At 37.5% G+C, this 23,331-nt stretch overlaps 1 protein-coding gene and 1 long non-coding RNA gene across 7 annotated transcripts in view; both read right to left on the bottom strand.

Moving 5' to 3' along the window:
- myo1b (myosin IB) overlaps positions 1-23,331 on the bottom strand; it is a 69,938-nt gene that overhangs the window by 33,439 nt on the left and 13,168 nt on the right. For all 6 annotated transcript variants that reach the window (XM_023336390.1, XM_023336392.1, XM_023336394.1 and 3 more), the window contains exons 3-5: positions 22,073-22,188; positions 7,882-7,976; positions 657-761 (exon numbers count right to left, since the gene is read on the bottom strand). In XM_023336390.1, the coding sequence (XP_023192158.1) occupies positions 657-761; positions 7,882-7,976; positions 22,073-22,188 (316 nt within the window). The remainder of the gene's footprint in view (positions 1-656; positions 762-7,881; positions 7,977-22,072; positions 22,189-23,331) is intronic.
- LOC111609219 lies at positions 5,474-7,873 on the bottom strand. The gene is made up of 3 exons (XR_002752989.1): positions 6,942-7,873; positions 6,530-6,598; positions 5,474-5,492 (listed from the first exon to the last, which is right to left on the bottom strand). It is a non-coding gene; the product is annotated as an uncharacterized LOC111609219 (long non-coding RNA).

Raw genomic sequence — 23,331 nt, 5'->3', positions numbered from 1 at the left:
TGAATCACTTTTTCTTAACCACCCGCACACAAAAGTCAACGTATGAAAACAGCAAAGGTTTTCATACATTGAGCTCACTCATATTCCATCATGTTTCTACCACAAACCTTAATGTATATAGTGCTTATGATTGATGCATCTCCTTGTAGGTTTGTCATTGTGCCATACACTTTAATTTTTTTTCCCCAAAATGGATTGAACAGTACTCAGAGTTGAAGCAGAGTTGGGTCATAAAACAGTCCATCAATCTTTGAACGTCTGACCAGAAAGGTGTGTTCCTTGCTTTTCAAAAACTGTTGGGACTTTTAATTCAGTTCATTTATGGACTTCAAAATGTGTAATTCCAATACATAAAAATATTGATCCCCTCCAACATGATGCTGACACTGACATATTTAATAGTAGAAATGGTTTTGTCATGGTAATGTACAATTTTCTTACACGTTTAAGCCTAGCCTAAATATTCATCTCAGATCAAGGAGTTTAAATTCTACAGCAACTTTTCAGAATTAAATATACATTTCTCCATCAATTTTTGGATGCTTTATGTCAAACATTTCTTGAACTGGAGGAGATTGTTAACAATTTCATCAATATGCAAACATCAGAGAGCCCAGCCTCCAAACTGGGACGCAGCTCGAGCCACCGTCACTCACCCTCCAGCACAGGATTGGACTGCAGCAGCTGTTCCTTGACCTTGTTCACCTCCTGGCCCTTCCCACACACTGCTGCCACATATGACATCACCAGCTTACTGGCCTCTGAAACATACACACAGATATTAGAAGCATTAGGTCAAAGCCTCTCAGACATGACAGAAGAGCAAGTGCACCACGCCGGCTCATTGAGGTGTTCTCCATAAAAAAAAATCCCATTACATCACCCCTCAGTACCCATGAGAGTTAAAGGCGGAGACCCCATTTAAGAAGCTCCCTTTGTTGAGTTAGACTCTGTGGTTTGATGATTTTGTGATGAAATTATGGGACATACTTCATTGGGAAGCAAAGAAAACCCCTAGAAAACCAATCTGGGTGCAATGATCATTGTTCACCCACGGTTCCCAGTGATTGAAATTGGTTTTGGGAATAGGCGTTCCAACGGAGGTACTCTCCAAAAATGTACTTTCTGTCTGCAGCAGAGGCTCAGTAGGAAACATGCCTCATGATTGGAGAGTTGGCATAAGGATCATTTCTGAGCTACTAGTGAGATTGACAGTGACCCAAAATTGATGTGTGACCTGCCAAAAAGAGTTCTGTGCTCTGAGCTGATGATGGCAAAAACTAAAGGCTTGCTTATTTAAGACTGAGAAAGAGAAAAATATAATGCAAGAGTTGAGAGACCTTGCAACAAAGAGAAGTTTCTTATAAATAGTCTGTACTTTCATGGCTACGAAATAAACTGAGCTTTTCTTGCGTAAAATAAGGCTTTAATGTGTTTCTATAGAAAAATAGAGATCTCATAATGTTGGTCACAGCAGCTTGATTTTACATAAAATATGTAAAAGAAAGTTAAGGGGGGTCTGGAATGGAACCTTACAAACGTGAATGAAAATGGCCCATATCGATTCTGTAGCTTTTAATGGCCTTATTACTTTAAAGCTCCAGGGCAGCCGAGATGACGGAAATCCAAATTTATCTCCGACTTGACTGCAGCGATGACTCCTTGGAGCAGAGTTTAATAAACATGAGAAAGAGACTTTAAAGGAAGGGTTTTGGGGAAAAAATAAATAAAAACATGAGCGATCAAACTGGACTTTATACTGCCTTCATTTAGGCTTCGGCAATTGTTGCATCATTGCACTTCAAACATATTGTAATGATTTATTTGTAGTGTAAATATTTTTGTCGCAACAAATAAAGGTACCCTATGTTCCCTGAGCTGCAGGGAGGTTTTTATTGTAAAAATCCAAGCACCATATTTACATGGTAAATATGTAAACATGTGCAAAAGCCTCTTAAATGCATCTTGTGTAGTAGTATAATCTCAGTGAAAATTTCAGAAACACTGTAAAAAAAAGGATTTTAAAATGTTTCAACCAACTTTGAACTACTGATGAAGTGATTTTCTTTTTAATGTCCCAAAAATGTGATGTTCATATGTACTAAAAGTAAAGGTTGGCTTTTTCAGTGAAAGTTGGTGACTGCAACCAACTGCAAAGACGAATTTATTTGCTTTTTGCACCACATTACCAGCAGGGCAAAATAACTGGGAACTGCACTGAGTGGATTCCATTTGCATTCCCACCATCTGTGCCCGGCCTACTGGATATTGCAATTACCTGCAAGGCAGAAAAACTCAGCAACCAGGAAATGCCATTCTTTTATGAAAGTGCAACAAAAAGAAGTTTTGCGCACAAAAAAACAAAAAAAACATAAATGATCTGGAGTTAAAAGCTTTTATCTGAAGAGGCTCCATTTATGGTTCAATGCCCATTTGAGGTGTAGGTTTTCTGTCAGCGTATAGGTTTTAGTGTAATCTTAATGTTGGGTCTTAGTATAAACCCAAGTAGCATGACAACATTTGTACAGAGCATGCTGGTCTTCTTTCACTCCTCCACCTTTATTATTCCACATTCACTCTCTTTAAAGTCAGAATCATCATCATCATGTTTCATGTGCAAACATGATATCAAAACAAAACTATCTCATTCAAATCTGCTATGGGACTTTTTATATAAAAACAACCCACATGTTTCAGTATTCCAGAAAATTATTTTGACTACACTCTGAACAAAGAAGTACAGAGATTATATTCTTTAGAAAGCAACCACAGCACAAAAAACTTTTGTAAAGATACAATTTATGATTAGGCCCTTCCCTTTCCACACCCCAAGCATAGATAAGAGGGGAAGAGCGGTCTATCAAACGTTCAAAACAGATGCGTTACCGTTATCAGCAACAATAAGGCAACAATTTTTCCTGGCAGCTTCCTGGTATGAGCATACCTACTGACTCTAAAAAGCATAGTGATGATGGATGCTGGAGCCTAAAGCTACACTCAGACAGTAGCAGAAATCTGATTTCTGTTTCAGCTCAATCTTAAGCACAGACTGCATTGTCATTTCAGAGCAGTTGGATCAAATTTGTGTTCAGACGTACAGGTTGCTGTGGAAATGCTGTGGGTGTTAATAAGTAGGTGGGCACACTTGTGAAACAGCTAGCAATAACCGGTTCCTTCCAGCTTTGCCTGTAAAAGCCACAGAGATTTAACAATTTTTGTCTACAGTCTGCTCTCTGTAATGTACTTTATAGAAATCCGGTTAAACTGACTCCTCACCGATGGTTTCTTGCACTGCAGATTAGAATATCAGACATGTATTTTTGTAGGTTAAAAACGTGAGTCATGTATGTTAAAATATATGACTGACCAACGCTAGATTAATACAAAACAAAAAAATACTATTTTAATGAAAAAATGTTAAATCACTAAAAGCTATGCCCCTGTAACTTATAAGACCTAAATACAATATTTGGATGGGATTCTTTTATGGAGTGAAAATAGTCTCAAAATATCTGTGCGTGTGTAAAAATATCTGTGCGTATGTAATACTGGATTTGTAACTCGTGTAAGCATCTTTGGATAGTTGTGTCTGTTAAACATGATTTGTAAACCGTAAAAAACATAAACCTTCTCCTACGCCTACAAATATTGAAAAAGTCGCCAGATACACAAACACAAAACTGCTTTTATGCACAGATACGGTTACGAGTATTTTTGAGACTCATTTCACGCTTCCGGAGCTCCCAGATTTGTGTAGATGGTGCGTTTACATGCTAGTAGAAAGCTGGGTCATCTCATTGTTGCTATGAGTCTAGTGTTTTTATCCTCTAACTGTTTCTCACTAAGTGCCGAAGTGGGAAATACGTTATTTCGGTGGAAAACGGTATATCTCAGCACTTCCTTATAATATTCCAAAAATTATTTATAGACATTGTGCATTTTTGAGCGGTACAAGACTACGTGGTCTGAAAAACGACCACTGGGTGGCGGAATGGTTCGCTGGCCGGAAAAGTAGGCAGGCAAACCAAGAAGCAAGACGGAGCGTCCCGGTGGTCTGTCATCAGAAGTAAGTAGAAGTTAAACCTGCAGGCTTTGCTCTCCGATTATAATGAGACATTGAGTAATTATAAATAATTTCAGATTACGTTTTATATGTCTGGTACTCTGCCCTCATATGTTTCTGTTAGCGGGAGCTAATGTTTATGTGAGCTATTCTACTTTAGCTGCTCGAAGCTAAGTCCGTGTATTTTTAGTGTCACACTCAGCACAGTTTGAGTCTTTAATCCATAAAAATTATCTCTGGGTGGTCATTACAGTATCCGTTTTGCCCAACAGGTTCCAATCAAATTCCTAAGTCATGTTGCTGACTGATATTTGTATTTATAGTTTGCCTTTTACTTTATTCACTAAGTGAATATAATTTGAGTGAAATAAATTGCCTTTCGATTTTAATTCATTAAATTTATATAATTTGATAAATTATAGAAATAACATTTTATATTTATCTCTACAAGGGACAAAACGGCTGACTGATGGATTGGGTCTGGTGTTATTTTACTTTCTGGGCGATCAGAACCTTTCAGATCTCATCTACCCTCTGAGCCGATGGAACTGCTGCAGGAACACACTGATCCTCAGATCCAGGCATCGATGTCTGGTGTCCTGCAACATTTAGATACGTCCTGGTCCAACACACCTGAATTAAATGGCTGCTTAGGACAGTCAAGTTCTCCAGAGTCGTGCTAATGACCTCTGACCTCATGATTTGATTCTGGTGCGTTAAAGAAGAGACATCTAAAGGTTGGAGGACACCGACCCTCCTGAACTGGAGTTAAAGCCCTGCTGCACAATTTTCACTTCATTGTAATCAGAATTACTTGCATACAGTGGAAACTTTACCTGTGGTGAGTTAGATGAGGAATATTCATAGTGTCTTTACTTTAAAACCGTTTTGGTTTCCATTCGTTTAAAGTAAATTACAAACATTTAACCATAGTTTGACCACTGCTTTATGACAGAAAAAAGTTTGATGTCGCAAATATGATTTTAATAGAGGCATCATTCGATTTATAATGTAGAAAGAAGATGACAAAAGTGTTTTCTGAATTAACTTTAATGTTCATTTCACTGCACACAAAAGACAGATTAAATACTTAAGATTGCAACAAATCTGTTGAATTTTCAACAAAATAGGTTCAGATTAACATGGGTGGTTTCACAGCTACCTAAAGTTAATAATTAAATGTCTTAAAACTTACATGGATGTATAAATATTTACTATCATCAATTAACAAAAGAAAACGCCATAAAGCTGTGTATTCAAAGCCGACCATGGACAGTCTCTACAGATTAAGGAGACACCATAATGTCTACCAACAGAGCACATTAACTACTGCAGTGGGTTGGAAGGCATCTTGGTCCAGTCGACAGCACAATTTAAAGCTTGAGGTTTTGGTGTTTAACCTCCCAGAATCTCAGCTGCTGCAGATTGTCTGAAGATGCAGAAAAAGTACAAATATACAGTTAGTGTTAGAAAAAATTATGTTTTTTTTCCTGAACAGCTGATGCACCAACAAACCTGACTTTGACAGAACATTGCTGAACCTGAAAATTACTTGAATCATCACAATGTATGTGGACATTTTTCTTTTTATGTTAATCAAATATGTATGCATTAAATGTTTTGCTACAAAGGCTATTTTTGCAGGAGTGCTTTAAATAAATGCATTTTATATATATATATATATATATATATATATATATATATATATATATATAGTTTTTTTAAGTATGTGTTTATTAGCTGTTAATTGTGTCAAAATATCAATTGAGAAAGAAATTTACTTCTTGTGAAAATCTAAACCATCTGAATACATTTTACCATTTACATTAATCAACTTGAAATGAAGACAAACAGGAACAGCAGGTTTGTCCTGGTTTGCAGATGAGGTATATATTTGTTTAAGGGCCGATGAAATGGGGTCTCTGTGGATTTCAGAGATCCAGACACAAACACAGTTTACTCTGAATATTCTGGAGGATGTGTGAATAGGTCTGTCACAATGAAAAATTTTACTGTATGATAAATTGTTCCAGAAGTTATCTCAACAAACGATAATATTCTTCTATTGAGACCATTTTGTAAGTAATATAATGGTAATGACAAAATAATAATGCAAGAACACAATCCCAAATGTCATTAAACTTTAAATTCTAATGAATATTTAACTCTGGAACTGGAAGATATTTTTAATATCCCCCCCAAAAAATTTAAAACGAATAAAATGAATTACAAAAGTCTTTGTAAACAAAATTGCCTTTCAAAATAAGGGCTAGTTGAGACCAAGGTACCAAACTGAAGACTTTTATCATCCAGGTTTTGGTAGAAAGAGAGAAAATCAGGCCATTGGAAATGATTGAGTTTAATTACTCATCCGATTAATTGATTTATTGATTATTGTGACAGGCCTATGTGTGAACATTAGACTAAATCCTTAAATATGTTGATAAGTCAACATAAATGAAGTACCTTTCAGTTCGTTCTGGTGAATAAAGTCTAGCAGCAGATGATGTTCCTACAGGTCCACCTTCAATACTGCTGGAGCAACAAAATACGGTTTCAGTGATAATGACCAACATCCATAACTGTCATAATCTCCTGAAGATGCTTGCTGACTTCGGCATCATAAAACTAGATCAACCTGGGTTAAAGTTAAGACTGAAGATGGACTCTCAAACTGTGCTGAGTGTGACACTAAAAATACACGGACTTAGCTTCGAGCAGCAAAATTAGAATAGCTCACATAAACATTAGCTCCCGCTAACAGAAACATATGAGGGCAGAGTACCAGACATATAAAACGTAATCCGAAATTATTTATAATTACTCAATGTCTCATTATAATCGGAGAGCAAAGCCTGCAGGTTTAACTTCTACTTACTTCTGATGACAGACCACCGGGACGCTCCGTCTTGCTTCTTGGTTTGCCTGCCTACTTTTCCGGCCAGCGAACCATTCCGCCACCCAGTGGTCGTTTTTCAGACCACGTAGTCTCCTGTACCGCTCAAAAATGCACAATATGTCTAAATAATTTTGGAATATTATAAGGAAGTACTGAGATATACCGTTTTCCATCGAACTAACGTATTTGCCACTTCTACACAAGCAGCAAAAATGAGATGACCCAGCTTTCTACTAGCATGTAAACGCACCATCTACACACAAATCTGGGAGCTCCGGAAGCGTGAAATGAGTCTCAAAAATACTTGTGCACTCGTAACCGGATCTGTGTGTAAATACAGTTTTGTGTGTCTGTATACCCTTGCGTACTTTTTCAACATTTGTAGGGGTAGGAGAAAGTTTATTTTCTTTTTACGGTTTACAATTCATGTTTCACAGACAACTATCCAAAATTACACACAAAGATGCTAACACAAGTTACAAATCCAGTATTATACAGGCACAGATACTTTTACACACACACACACAAATATTTTGAGACCATTTTTACTCCATACTCTTTCAGTTACTGCATCAATACAACACGTCACATAGGCAATCCATCTGTGACTAAGGTGATATGCTAAAGAAGCCCAACTTCTTTTGTTGGAGACCTACAACTTGTTTCTGGTGTTTCTCATCATCTTGAGAACACCATAGATTTTCTGTAGGGATCAAGTCAGATCAATTCAGACCTCAAGAAACCTGAATGTTGTTCTTCTTCAGGTCCTACTGAAATGATTCATTTAGAGCAACAGTCTATTTTTCTCCTTAGCCCAAGTGAGATGTTTCCATTTTTTCTTGATGAGAATCACCAATGTTCTACTTTAAGAGCATTTACCTATACAAAATAGGGGTATACAGAAAATGACTGTTCTCACCAGTTTTCCCAGCTCCACTCTCCCCAGTGATGAGAATACACTGATCCTTGTCCTGGTCCCTCAGTGAGCGGTAGGCCTCATCTGCCAAAGCATAGCTGGAAGATAGAGAGAAAAATCTGTAAATCTCCATATTTTAACTTTTCAGCTAGACAATAAATTTGCCAATTTAGGGAGAAATTTAGAAGCAGCACTATAAAAATAAGTTCAGAGTAATGGAAGGCTTTTGCACCAAGCCACATGGCGTCTGCTCTAATCAAAAGCATGTGGCTTCATCGGAAATTAGGTTGCATCTGCAGGGCATCCGCTATACTGGAGCGGTTTGCAGCTTTATTTAGCGACACTGCCTGGTTCATATTTGGGATTTGGAAGCACAGTTGTCCATTTCCTGCTGCTGTTCTGAAACATGACTACCAAAGTACAACAAGTCAGCTATTTGAACAAGGATCATTTAGGGATGGGCAATGCAAGAAGTTTGGACAAGGCCTCATTTATCATAGAGTAGAACTGTACGCTTTTCACTAGATTTTGTCCACACTTATGCCCCTCTTTCCTCCCCCCCTTCTTTCTTTGTTCATACCGAAGCAGATGTTTGCATAATGTAATTATTAAATGACAGTGGAAACAAACCTTGATGGATAAGCAAAATGATGCAAGGGGAGGGCTTTTAATACAACAAAGCTTATTGTTGCACATTCCAGGACACTTACACAATGGGAAAGAGGGACTCATTAAAACAGTAACACTCCCACCGAATACAACAACATTTCATTTGTTCCCTTCATGTGGACAATACCTTATGAGAAATGAAGAGGTGGGTGTGAATAATATGTGAACCGCATCATAATCATCAGGGTTTTTTTTAAATCAAGTCTGTAAATCTGAAACTTAATAGACCCACTAACATGCATCACTAATGATTATAGATTATACAGCAACTCAAGATTCTACCAATTATTTTACACATTACCAGAAGAACTGCCTTAAATGTAGTGGGCTTTATAATTTGCTAGCTTGTTCAGACAAGGTAAAAACAAAGTTTGTACAATTTTGACAATATTTAATAGTTTACATGGCCAACTTAAACTGAACATGTTCAGAACATTAAACTGAACATTGGTTTGTGCAATTCCTTCACTGCATTGTTTAGGATCATTTCTTTAAACTTCTTGATTGGCAGTACTAGGCATCTCTTTACCGTTGGCTACCTTTAGCTCAACTTTCTAACAAAATGGCATTGTAGTACTTTTCAGATCCTGGCTCTGGAAAGGCCAATCCTAGTTATATGACCTAGAATTTCAGATTGTATTGCACGGTAGGTTCTAATTTGAATTTTAAAATCCTCCGCACCAGCATCTGAGATACATGTCCCCAACACTAAACATTGGCTCAAAGGAAAAACAAATCTTTGGCACTTTCAGTTTCAAACGCCTTGCATCATGAAACCAGTTACATTTGCTTGTCTCGAGGGTTGGAGAACTTCTAATCTCCTAGGTCTTAATATTGCCATTAATCAAACATTTATAAAGTACAAAATCTGCAAGACATGATTGCAGGAAGGAATTCATGACATGTACAAACACTAAGCACTACTGATCAATCTCAAAATAAACTGTCATAAAGCATGTCGTGTCTTGATCCATGCAGTTGTAAAAGGCATCAAAAATATAAGCTTCTGATTTTGTAGCCTGATCCTACTCAGTAGCCTCAAAAACACGGCAAATGGGTCATGAACAATCCAAATTTCAAATATACATGACACTCAAAATATAATAGATTAATGTAGACAAATTAGCAAGGTTGGAATACGTTTGCAAACGTTTAGTTCAGTCTATGCTGCTGAGGCCAAAACTTCTAGCGTATAATTACATGCTGAACTAACAATGAACCTTGATTTGCAAAGTGGTTGATTGCTGCTTGGAAACATTGCCAGAAAGTGTGCCAGAGATGAACAGCCTGATGAATGCAATCCAGACCTCAATACCAAGTTAGAGCACAAGCTGGCTAATTAAACTAAAGGTTCTGCACTGTCACATATTATTTTGAGTCAGATAAAACTCAGCTCTACTACTAAAAGGCTTACATTCAGGTGACTAGATATTCTGATTAAACAGTAGGCATAGAGGATGTTTGCAGGGCTGCCTATAGCTGTCATTCTGTACTAGGAAATGTCTGTTACCTTTGCAGAAATTGTCAAAAATCCAAGAAGATTGTTCCAACAACAGAAGTCAAAAACCGTCAATGCGACAATGATGTGGCCTTGCATCCACTTTAACGGTGAAAAAGCAAAATTTACACCTCCTCAACAAAGTGGTTAACTATGACAAAAGGCTTGAAATGGCACTGAAGCTGCTTTGAATTGTTTGGCTGTGTGATCTTTATTTCTAAAAATGAAGCTAACCATTTTTCAACCATTTTATTTATTTGAGAATCTAAAGAGCACAAGCCTTGTTTGTAGTACTTAAGGTATACAAGAGTCCCTGAAACAGCACGGGACCGTACTTTGTACCAAGCTTTTGTTGTCATAAGTTACAGTTTCAAAAGTTAAATCTGTCTCTATGGGAAAAAAAATTACTTTTCATAAGGCACAAGAAAATATCAGAGTAACCAGAGTATATCTCCTCGTTAGTACAGTGGTGAGTATCCCCACCCGTCATGTCCAGGGTTCGATTCCCCGACGGGGAGTGAAGTTTGTTTCAGGTCCCTCTTGAAAATGAGATCTAGATCTCAACGGGGTTTACCTGATTAAATAAAGGAATAAAAAAAAAAAAAAGACTGTTTGCTCCAGCTCCATAAGACTTAGAACAAACAAACAAAAAAAAGCAGTAACCTCTCCCAAACTTGTTGCTCAACAGTGAAGGTGCAAGCAGACAGTCAAATACATGCTGGTTTTTACGTCTGGCTATCAAAGTTCTGCAACTTCATATAGCAAAACAGCAATTTTTTTTTGCTGTTTTGGGCAGAAAGAAATGGAACTAAAATCTCCCAAAATACAGACATTAAATAAATTAAATATCTATTCATATGTGGCTTTTGAAAATGACCTCTAAGCAGCCATTACTACTTCCCAACACATCCACATTTGAGTTAAAAAAAAAAACTTTACAAGTCTGAGATTCCAACCTCAAATTTCTGTTGCTGCAAATGAAAAAAATAAAGACTCAACATCACTCTGACCAAGTTTATAATAAAATGCATTTTATTTTTCCGTGAATCCATGTTTCATTGCTTCTATTGCACGTGAATTTCTCCACTACAGAAATAAAATGTGCTTCAATAATGCATGTTTTTATTAATATGATCAAATGCTGCAAATATTCAATCACATTTCTCCATTTATTTTTGATTTTGTGTAAATAAAACCTTTTAACCTTCCCAACATGATGTTATACAGCAAGAACATCATGTTGTCAATTGCCAATTTACAACAAAGTTCAACAGAGCAATTGAGCAACTGTACAGCACAATGAGTAGGCCAATTGGTAAACTATGGAAAAAGAGAAAAAGGGATACAACAAAAACTAAGTGCCATATTGGCTGGATTATGCAAACATGTATTAAGTAATGGACCATAAAATTAGGCGTTAACCGGTGTAAATAGGCCATCTTTAAGCATTATTTCAACATTTGTTACCAGTTGTACAACTGAATTGCTTTCTCTGTTTATTCAAGCTAAACCCTGATTTATTCCACGCCCATACAATTCCTGATCACAACCCAACCCCTGTTCCACCTCTATGCCAGAACACCAGTTTGTGTGGTCGAGACTTGCAATTGGACATTACGTCACTGCCAAAAAAAGGACAGCACAGCAGATGTCTGCTTTGTGAAAACACTCCTTGTGCCTGACCTGATCCTGACAATGAGCAAGCCATCATGCAATTATTGCACCCCCAGACAGCAGGAGTTTGGAGGGGGTGGGCTGCCCCATGAGGCCCAGTGGTGTCAAAAGAGGGGGGAGGTCTTTCTCTAGAACACACACTATCGAAGGATTTATGAATAGCCATCACTAATCACAATATGAATAAGGGTCAGAAGAAACAAGCCACACCTACAACTGCATTTAATTTAAAGTCTTAAAGTGAGAAAAAGTTTACGACAAAAACGTCTGTAGGCATAGACACATGTAGACAACTAGAGTAGCAAAAATTATTTATAGTATGGAATTACTTTATCATTAGGGCCCTAAAGGCAGCCTGAGCAGCAACTGGCATATAAATGGAAGACAAAAATGATGAAGCACCAAGGTCCCCATCAAAGACTGAGGAAGCGGTGAGTATGGTGCCCAAAATCCCAGAGGTCTCCCAGATCACTGCGCGTAGCTAAGGGTGTGCATGTGTGCATACATGGAGGTGGGGGTTAGGCAGGGATAAGGCCTTGGACTGTAAATGCTGCTTGGCACCTCCCCTTCACATCTGCCTGCAGGCTGTAATTTGGACTTGCACGTGGCAGCGGGTGAGCACAAAGCCACACTGGCATGAGGTAAGCAGCAGAAAATAGTCTAGTCAGTTCTTTTCCCCTTCAGCCTCTGGTAAGTGGGGCAACAGGAGAAGATGATGGGCCTGCCGATTGTGACCTGAATCTTAAGAAGGGTGGAGTGACCGAAAGGCAGAATCAGCACACTTTATTAGCATTTACAAATCATGGCTTTAAAGAGGTAATCTATGGGTTGGTCTGATGCCTACACAACTACTTGAAGATGAAAAGCCCTTTAAAAAAAGAAAAGAAAAAAAAAAGCCTAATGTCTTTCTCGGAGGCACTTTATCATACCGACACAGTCCGCTCACTTCTAAATGTTGCACAGCCATTATTTTCAAAGCACATCATTTGTTGGCAAATATGTCTGTTTTTGGCCATACACATTCGGGGGCTAAACGGTGGCCTCTGATCTCAGCATGACCCAGTTTCTCCAGAGCCCTCAGGAAATCCGCCTGGCTTTGAAGGAACAGCCAAGGAAGCAACTTCCTGATGCTGATGACCAGGTGGAAGAGGGGGGTGGCTGTTACAAGAAACAGACACAAATATGGTGCCACCAGACAGCTTAAAGACCAACCTAATGGAGTAGTGGGGTGGGGTGGGTGAAGGGAGCAAGCTAATGGATGGGGTGCACACACATGAAATGGATCTTGGTTGTGACAGATGTTGACCGTCTGTGCAAAATGATTTGCTATAAAGAAGGTGTTAAGCAGAAGATCACCTTATAGGGGCCCAAATGAGCTGAAAGATGAGCTTTACATTCAAGAGGAATCAGAAAGTGATGAGTGCAAGGTGCACCAAACGACTTTATCCTCTCTAAATTAAAAGCTGCACAGCTAGAGATGTCTGATCAATCTAATATTCACTAGAGGCTTTCAAAGACCTCCCATCAAACTGAAGGGGTTCAGAGCTTTAATTTTATGTTCGTGCACACCAATTTAGTGTTCCACAGGAGGGGGAATCCACCGACACCACCAACTGTGTGATCCTCAAAAGCAGGAAATAAGCATGCAGTGCAAGGTAGCAAAACATCCTCCAACAGCTCCCTGACAGGGTCTCTGAGCCTCATCAAGCAAGTTGTGCCATTACTTGGACAGTATTAGCCTCTTTTATAAAGATCTCATCTAAATCAGAGCCTTTTAGATCAAATTAGTTGATCTAGTAAAGCCCATGGAAGAAAAAAATAAAAATAAAATACTTTTCCAGCATAAATTTAAGCCAATTTAATTGGTTATATTTCATAGTCAAAACCAACGTTTAAAAGAAAGGCCTACTTGATTAAATAATAGGCATGAGACCTAGGGCTCCAGAATTTAAAAATTGTAGCTTTTTAACTCCACAAGAATACTGAAGTTGTAATTGCAATGGATCCATAAGTCCATTCTATTTTTACTCAAACAACACTTGCACCAAGTAATTGGTTGATGGCTAGAATCAGCCAGTTTACTAAGGCTAGTCAGAAAACCAAAAATGTAATATTTCTGTCAAGTTACCACACCATTTGGAACTCCTACTAGAACACACAGACAACACTCCTCCACATGGAAGATAAAACAGCAGAAAGAAAGCTCAAATTTTATTTAATTTTTTTAGTCAGATGAGTCAGTTTAAGTAGCATCAAGTATTGGTGCTACATTGCTGGGTGAGGGAAAATTTCACCATTATTAATACTGGTAGCTGTAGCTCTTAAAAACAAATGATCTGCTTTCAAAAAAATGAAATCTGTGTAGGCAGGTCAAGGCTTCACAAAAATTGAAGCTTGCTGTCTGTAGCGAGAGTGACTTTATGGATCTTTATATAATACTACATTTATTGCTCCAATCAATAACTGGCATGCATTATTTAGACAATATGGGGCATTGGCTAAAAATCTGAACACAATCATTAGGCTGAAACATTTAAGAGATAAATTCTGTTGCATAAAAGTTAAATAAGGACAAAAGAAGTGGAAACGTTTACAGTGGAGATGTAGCAAATGGCCCACAGAAGAGAATAGCTGAATGTGATCCTTCTCTTCATGGACACTGCATAGCATCATGGACAGACACACAAGTGCTGCATAGCAATAAGCACTGAAGCCAACTATAACACAGAATCAATAAGCATGAACTCAAAGCAGCCAGAGGGTGTCCATGTGACCCTCTGAAACAGAGAGGATCATTTTGGTTCCGTCACGTAGCTTGGTGGCTGGTACCATGTTCCCAAAACTGTTAAAAAAAAAAAAAAAAAAAAAGCAAACCGATAAATGATACCAACACTATTCATGCATATTTTGCTATGTGTTATGCTAACCCAATTGTTGGTTGCCCTTCCTCAGGCTCTAATACTGGTCAGATACACCAAAACTTGTACACAGCTTGAAATGTAAATAAAGTACACTTGCGGTACAGATGACAGCAAGCTACAAGCAAGATTCATGTTATGTGCTCTTTAATTAATGGGAGTAAACACCAAATATAGGATAGATGAGGTTTCATAGTGGAACAACATTCTAGACAGCGCCTCTTCTCAATGGTTCCTTTTAGTATGCCTCACATTTTATGTGAGGCATAGATTGTGCAATTTATGAACTCAGATAAAAGCTCAGTACTTATTTTCATTCTGAATAGAGAGGGTTTACAATGGGTCTTGGAGAAAACCGTATAAAGAAAGCCCCAAACGGCAATAAATGATAAGGCCGACAATGTTTAATCAGTGTCAAGTTAAAGAAGTTAGGAGTTAGCTGCACCATCCTAGAAAATATTTGAGGAATGCATAACCCTTCTATTTTACACTACAAACATTGTGAGGGTATAAGATACAACTACCAAATAGTGAGTGATTTAATTGTGATTAAATTAGTAAATCATTAGATCTAAAAATGTGTATAATGGAGAAGCATGTGCATTGTCTTTAGATAAACAGCTCTACCTACAAAGTATTTATATAAAAGACTCATAATTAATCTTTTATATAAATAAAAGACTGGAGTCTTTTCACAATGAACCAAAGTAAAGCACACAGACCCAAAGCAGACCGACGACACTTATTGCAACAGCCACCAATCCCAACACATCACGCGCATAAATGCAGTTTGGCAAGATCCTGATCCAAGCTGACAATCAAGGAATCTACAAAATTGGGCCACAAGTTATTTCTGCTAAAACTGTTCCAACAAATCTAGTCAGAACAAGTTGCATGCAATTTTGCCAAAAGGCAGAAAACCACATCAACTACACAACCTTGAAGAGGAACATATCAGTCAACTACTTTGTCAGATTTAACACCAACCACACCTTGGTAACTAGAGGAATCCAGGGATGTGTTTGTATGCATGTGGGTAAGGCGTAGCTATAAACATGTGCAGCCTAGATGAACAAATATCACTAGATTATAAATTATAGCACAAGCTAATTAAGTACATTTTGCATTTTCTTCTTGGGTTGCAAAGGTGGGTAGAAAAATGAGCAAAAGCTTTTCCATCATCTCTCTCTCCCTCTAGTTTAAAGCTACCAACGCCAACACACATGCTGCAGAGGGCTGAATCTGCCCACTTCAGTCAAAAGGCCACTTCAACAAGTGCCTACTCAATTCTACCTACATACAGGTTCTGTGCAACTTTTCTAAACCATTTTCAGTCAGTTTTATACACAGATCAACAGCAACAGTTTCTATTGGTCAAACAGCCATAATCTGCATCCAAAGCAGGATACAGTCCAATACAAAAGGAATTCATAACACTTATCAAAACATCTGTCTTTATAGATCAGAGTTTTACAATTGACAGTAACAGAACAGTATCAATGTCGTTATGCTGAAAATGATTCCAAAGTTCATTCTTCCAATTGCATACAGCACCATCTTAAACATCTCGCATCAAAATACAATGTCTGAGATGAGACAAAAGATAACTAGACAGTTAGTATGGTGCTATATAACTGCCTGTAAAGTTTTTTTTTCCAGTGCAAATGTTAGTGAAATAAAGATATTTTTATATATCCATCTGTATGCACAATATATTTTTCCATTGGCTCTGTACAGTATCACTTTTGATAGCAATCAGGATATTCTTCAGGTAAAAAGGACTTGCATGAAGAAGAAGAAAAACAAAATCACCTTTTTAAAAATGGTAAAAACCTATTTAGCAAAGACAATTTTCTTAAAGAGAAACCTTTCTCCAGCTAGTGGTCATTACTTCTACCCTGGTACTATACAATCCATCCAAAATGAGGCTCCTCTAAAAGATTTCTCCATTTGAATTTTGAGCCATGTTGCCTTAGAGATGGAGGCCATAGGTTGCATTCTAAAATATGCAAAAGCCGCAAAGATTGATTTTAAACGATTAGTGGTCCGTAATCTTAAAGAAAATGCTTGTATTGAGGGACTTTGTTTATCGTGCACTTGTCACTTATCCAAAAATAAACAGTTGTATTGAAAACATTTTGAGGACGGCCATTTTAACTGTCCAACGGCGAAAGTGAAATTAGCTCAGATATTTGAGAAATACAATATTGACTTCCAAACACTCATAACCCCCACAGAGAAATTATTGCAATAATCTGTCATATCCACTTGCTTGACAGCTGGAAGCCTTGACATACATTGCAAAAAGAGCCTCTTTGCTCCATTAGCTCCTCCTGATGCCTCTCTACGGCCAATGTTCTAGCGGCACTAAGTATTGAGCAGGGAAGAGCATCAGGGTCTCAATACCTCATTAAACATCGGGATAACACGATTCCCCCCTGAGAGCAGGAACAAACTCCACACATGTCCACCCCGACACACACTTCTCAGTCTGTGCCTGTTTTGGGTGGCAAGCAACATACAACAGATGACTAAAAGCCATCTGTGATGGTCACTGATTAGTTCATCTGTAATGAACCCAATGTATTTAGAAAAGGAGGAAAACACCTGCCAGTTAATTATAGCGGTGGCTCATCTGGCCAGAGGATCTGCTGCTGAACTGGTCGAAGCTGTGACTGTTGTATAAAAAGGTGAAGAAAATAATGACTATTTCTTTGTCAATAGAAGTGACAAAGAAATAGTTTCAAAAGGCCACAACTTTAAGAAGTTTTACAATGCATCAATTTGTGACTAAATATTGAATGTTAATGCTCAATATTCAGAAGATGATTGTATTTTAGGAGACACGGATTTATGGTCTACATGCAATTATTTTTGTGATTGTTGGATGGACAGTATCTTCTTGATGCAGTCTGAAATACTTCAGGGGGTAAAATGCTTAAAATTACAGAGAGTGGTGAACAAATTGTGAGGGATACAGAAATATATTTGCCTGTTTTCTTTAATAGTTGAGATCTAATTTCTTTTGTCAAAAAAGGAAACAAAGGCCAACAATGACAGCTCAATTTCTTTCACTTAGTGAAGTTTAGCATACTGTTGTAATTTGGTAGAAAACATTGAAATACCACAGAAGTTTCAATATATTCCTTTTCATTAAAACAAATTCTAGTTCAAAATTTGTGTTTTCTTTGAAGTACTGATTGTCAATTAATTGCATGCTGAATTGGATTATGCAGACAGACACTTGTGCAAAACAGAAACTAATGGCTGGGTGCAAAACTGTGCCAAAGAAACAATACCAGAGAGCCTGCACACAAAATCACTTTACCTTGAAGTCATTTAACATATTGAAACATTGTAAAGCAGCATTAAATGCTCTCATCTTAAACAATAGCCTGGTTTCTATTAATGTTTTAAGTTTGAGAACCTACAATTGTAAAGGTCTGCAAACTACCACTACCATTATGTGCAATTATCCACAAGATTTCAATTGGCTCCAACACTCACATCAAAGTCTGATGCATGAAACAGCAGATGGTCGATTACTTTGAAGATTACTTTTACTCTGGCATTAAACTTTAGGGTCCTTTTCATTTGGTAAAATAATTTGTCCGTAATTCAGAACAAACTTTCTTTTACAAGGTTATTGGCTGATGATCTAGCTTGTACATTCAAACTTGTACTTTATGCATTACTTGGCAATTTGTTCACATAAATACTGACATTTTTTAGCTCCAAGTTTCGTCTTTGAATATAAATATAACATAATGCAAAAATAACTAATTGAGTGCAATCTTCAAGTGAGCAGGTAGGCAACTCTCCTTTTTACAGCTTTTATCAACACTGTATAAAATAGGAAAATTAGAGTGCTGTTTGTAGATAAATAACCACTGAAGTGGATGAAACCATTAATGCACTTCTATTTTCAGGGATGGAAATGCATCATTGTTTTTGAAGAGATTAATTTGCATCCCATTTTTCTGATAATATCAAACCCAATAATGCTGATAGACTACATTTTTAATTATTTAACATTCCTTTAAGTATGAACTGCTCACCTTTCTGATTTATTGGCAAATATTTTCAAAAGCAAAAAGTTTCAGATAGTCAAGGAATGCAAATATGCAGTTACTCTGAGCTGCTCAGCATGGAGTTTCAAAGGTTATTCTCTCCCTCAGCAGGACCCACCTGTCAATTCCAGCCTTCAAGTCTCCAGATAAAGCAACAATATTTCAGTTTACACAACCTGATGACTTAGCAGGCACAGCCCTGGCCAGCAAACTGATAAACATGGGCCCAAGTTAGTTTTTAAAGTAAAATATTCCTTTTGCTTTTTTTGCATTACAGTATGCAACTGTAGCTTTGGCACATATCAGACTGACAAACACTTTAATCAGTATTTAATATAGTAGGAAGCCCCCCCCACCCCCAAAAAAAGACAAAAATAAAAGAAAAAAACAAAGTCTGATCTGAATTTCTGTTGCAGTTCTAGCTGCTGCAAATAGTGCTGTGAATCCAGTATGATTTTATTAGGAGTAACAGTAAGAAAATAAATCTTTCCTTATCGCTCTGAAAAGTGCCATCAAACGGAGACAAATTTTAAATTCATCAGAAGCCTTTCTCATCTGCATTTTATACAGTATATTTTTTACCCCAGATGGCTTGGACCATTAAGCACATGTAGAAACACTTGTTTTCGTAAAGATGCACAAATTAAGCTTTCCTGAACCAATGACTTAGTTTTCCTCAAGTTAGAACCTGCAGGTTTATTTTAACCAGTCATTTTTCTCATCCGTGTTGAATTTTTCATCAAAAAGCAGAAAACAGAAATGACAAGAATCCAGCCATCTCTTGAAATGACTAACTTATGTTTAGAGGAAGCTGGTGCCCACCATCTGAACACGCACCTGCTTCTGTGAAGGTTAACAGGTCTTTACATACAGTGCATGCCCACAATCTTTGGGGTTGTCTTAGAAGTACTGACTTTGTCTGCAGCAACATGTTGGGAGCTTCTGATTTTATTCTGCAACAACTTTTTAATGAGAATCAAAGGCATAAAAATATGGAGTAGACCCAGCAGCCCCTGCAGTTGTTTTAATTAAAACTCAACACTGATCCACTTCAGCATTGGCCAGTCTCTGTGGTAATATGTCCCTGAGTCAGTTGAAGCTCAGCCATGCAAAAAAATGGATTATATATATATTTTTTTTAAAACGGCAGCTTATTTGGTTTGGAAGAATTATGCACAATTTCAGGACTGACTGAATACTGGACTGAACTGACAGTGGCAGAAGTCCATTAATGTTTATGCTCATGTTGGTTTTTCAATCATAGAAGCCAGCTAAAAATTCAATGCTTGGCAGAAACAAAAATATAAAACTGCAACAAGAACAGTATGGTCAGGCCAATTCTGAACAAATCCTTTAAAGTTAGAACCATTTCTACCCTGACCTGCAGAATTCTTGTGTGACTAAAACTTACATTTGCATTTATGAAACACTACCCAATCTCCTTTGAATACAACCGAGTAAAATATATTCAAATTAAATTTAGTCTCTGTCAAGACCATAGCAATTCACTTGCATTTAACCATCTGAATATTGAGTGACAAAACAAAATCAAACTGTGTCAAACAACAACATGGATCATTAGCTAATCTATGGATGACTGAAATGGCCAAACCTGAATCCTATAGAAAGTCAATTACATGATGTGCTCAAAGTTAGATTGATGCGTTTTCAATCAGCTGACTGAAGAAAAGCCAACCCTTGCACAACTACCTCCTGCCAATTTGCTTAATGGATTTAGCAAGACCAAATGGTCAGCATGAATGTTCTAAATTGGGTACAGAGAGTTTACATGCATGTTTAAACACTTCAACAATGCCAACACATTACAGTCTGATTGTACTGTACCTGGTGAAGTCAAATTTTAACACCACAATAAATATTGTGGTTTAGCCTTTTGATGCTAAACTAATCAAAAGGCTAAAAAAAAAAAAGTTTGAAATTATTTTTGATTCCATTAATATGCAGAAATTGAGCCCATTTCAGACAGAACAGGGATAGAACCGGCAACCCATCGATTGCAGGACAAACTCCTACTGCTGTCGACACCATCTTCATTTATGTACAGATGTACAGTATGTCCCTAGTTTTAACACACGTAATCAATAGGAAACTTACAATTCTGATTTTGCCATTCTTGCCCTGTCAATCAATTGGAGCCCTTTAAGTAAAAATATTGGTCTGATTTCAGGCTTTGAACTAAAGCAAAATGTCAAGTCAACAATGAAGTTTCTATACTCTAAAAACGTCTAACCTTGGAATATGAATACTTGAATTACTTCAGTCCTGTCCATGTAAGAGTGGTATTCTAAAGAGGCACAAGTCTGCAAACAAATGGAAGTTTTGAAAAAGTTTTTCAGGGCTCTTGTTTTAAAAAACACTGGTAGAGCAGCTAAGACAGCATCACAGTGACACTTCACAAATAAATGACCATGCAATGATCATTTCCCTACAACAACATGCACCATAGACCTTTAGTCAGTCTAGCATTTCATTGCACTAACCTGGTTTCATTCAAGCTTGAAGATGGTTTTCATGTCTTACTTTTTAAATGAAGATATGTTCAGCTTTTATGAATGAACATGATCTTTAACAGAATCTCAAGCTTTCTGCCATTTAACCTTTGCTTGACATCCAAGTCATCTTCTGGAAATGTACAACAGAATGTACCACTGGTAAAAATGATCAACCACCAAACAGCAACTTCTACGCACAAAGGTTCAAGTAAAGGGGAAGGTTCAAGAAAACTGAAGCTGGAATTTTTTTATATTTTTTTTTTAAATCCACCTCTGCAAAGGGAGAAAAACTCACCAACAGTATAAACAAATGAGCAAAAAGAAAGCTTTAAACTGAACTGATATAGAGTGAATCACTAAAGTAAAGCCAAACAGCTTGTTTATGTCTGGAGGCAGATTCTGTGTTGGTACAAAGGTATATTTGCTCTTCCAGCCCATGTCTCCGAGGGTCTTTGCAGCTGCCTAGAGCTATGACAGGCTAATTGACAAGCTGGGCTTTGTTTTGTCTTGGCTGACCAGCAACAATTCTGAATTCATGTTGCCAATGGACAGATGGCATGCTACAGCTCTGAATGGCCAGCAAAAAATCACCTTGTGACTCCATAAATAGGAGGCTATGTTCCTCTGATCCCAGATTCCCCAGAACTCAACCATGCTTGTTACAATGATGATCCCAACAAAACTCCACAATACATTTCATCTCTTGTGAATATGACAGCTCCTAGTCCAGCTCCTAGTCATTGTCAGAGCTCCAAATCTTTAAACATCCTTGTCAAATTCAACTCTCAGTTGTACAACTTCAAACTTATCCACAGTTTGTGACTTTATAGAGAAATAAGAGAGTCAACTCACATGTGGGGACTAAGTTCATAGAAGTTTCTGTTGCGATACTCCTCCACTTTGTCTGGCGTGTAGATGGGCAGGGACCTGTAAGGGTTCAGGGAGATCACCACACTGCCAATATATGTCTAGAAGAGAGAAAAACAAAACAAAAAAACAGTGTAGTTACTTTGTCTGTATAGGGTACATTTTCAACTTTGAACAAAGAGCTTCTGGTCTATGTGAGAAAAAAAAAAAGCATTGAGAAGGCAGTGAGTCTGCTCCTTCTCTGCTGAGTGTTCATATTCTATTGTTGAGGCATGCAGCCAATGCCTAAAGTAAAACTGAAGATCTGTTTCACTTTAACATAAAATTTGAGGAATCTCCACTTGGCAGAAAGAGGTGCTGGCTATAGGCAATGGCTAGTATATGAGGAGCAGCATGTAAACAGTATACATGGCATCAAATTATGTGCAGTTTGATTCCAGTTAATGCATTTTCACCACTTTGTTTCAAATTGTAGGAATAGATGTTTTAGAGGAAGGTCTCAACAGAACCCAACTGAACAATAAATCATGGCGCCTCTGCATGTATTCAACATGGATGCCGAAATGTAGAGAAATTATTTACCCCTGTTATGTTGTGTGTAAAATCTGGAAAAGGATGTAGCTAAAACCAAGAGGAAATATTGGCCTAAAACCTTTTTTTTTTTTTCTGATCAGTGCATCTCAGGTTGTGTCTGAATTTGCATTGTAAAAATAAAAAATGTTTACATTTTTACTTGTGCTTTTTATATGGAATTAAAGACAAAATGTGATTTTTAGAGTTACTAAAGCCTCTCTAGATATTTATTCAGAAATCTGCATCTTGGGCAAGTTCTCCTACACACCAACTAGGGCCAATAACCTCCAGGTTATTCATGTTCAAGCCCCACTTATCACCCACAAACATTAAGAAGCAGTAAAACATAATTAAATTCATGATGTCCAGCATGTGGGCAGCTTTTTATAATCCTAAGTAAATGTTTTCTCTAGTTTAAATTTATATAACAGACTATCTTTATGTAACATCCAAACAGGTACAAAACAAATAACACTTGTCAGCTCCATCTGAAAGGTAATGCAACCAGCTATCATCTTCATCATCCTCCTACACACAAAACCGTGCTCTGATGACACTTTCAAACATCAACCTGAAACATTCTCTATGCTTTCCATGGTAATGGCTGTTGCATAAGCCACTCTGACATGAGTGGAGCATGGCCTTCCCTGTGGCAACACCACAACCTCCCA

The sequence above is a fragment of the Xiphophorus maculatus genome, chromosome 7, assembly GCF_002775205.1.
Source record: "Xiphophorus maculatus strain JP 163 A chromosome 7, X_maculatus-5.0-male, whole genome shotgun sequence".
Classification (NCBI taxonomy): domain Eukaryota; kingdom Metazoa; phylum Chordata; class Actinopteri; order Cyprinodontiformes; family Poeciliidae; genus Xiphophorus; species Xiphophorus maculatus.
The sequence above is the reverse complement of the archived record's forward strand: the minus strand, read 5'-3'. Positions and strand labels throughout refer to the sequence as shown.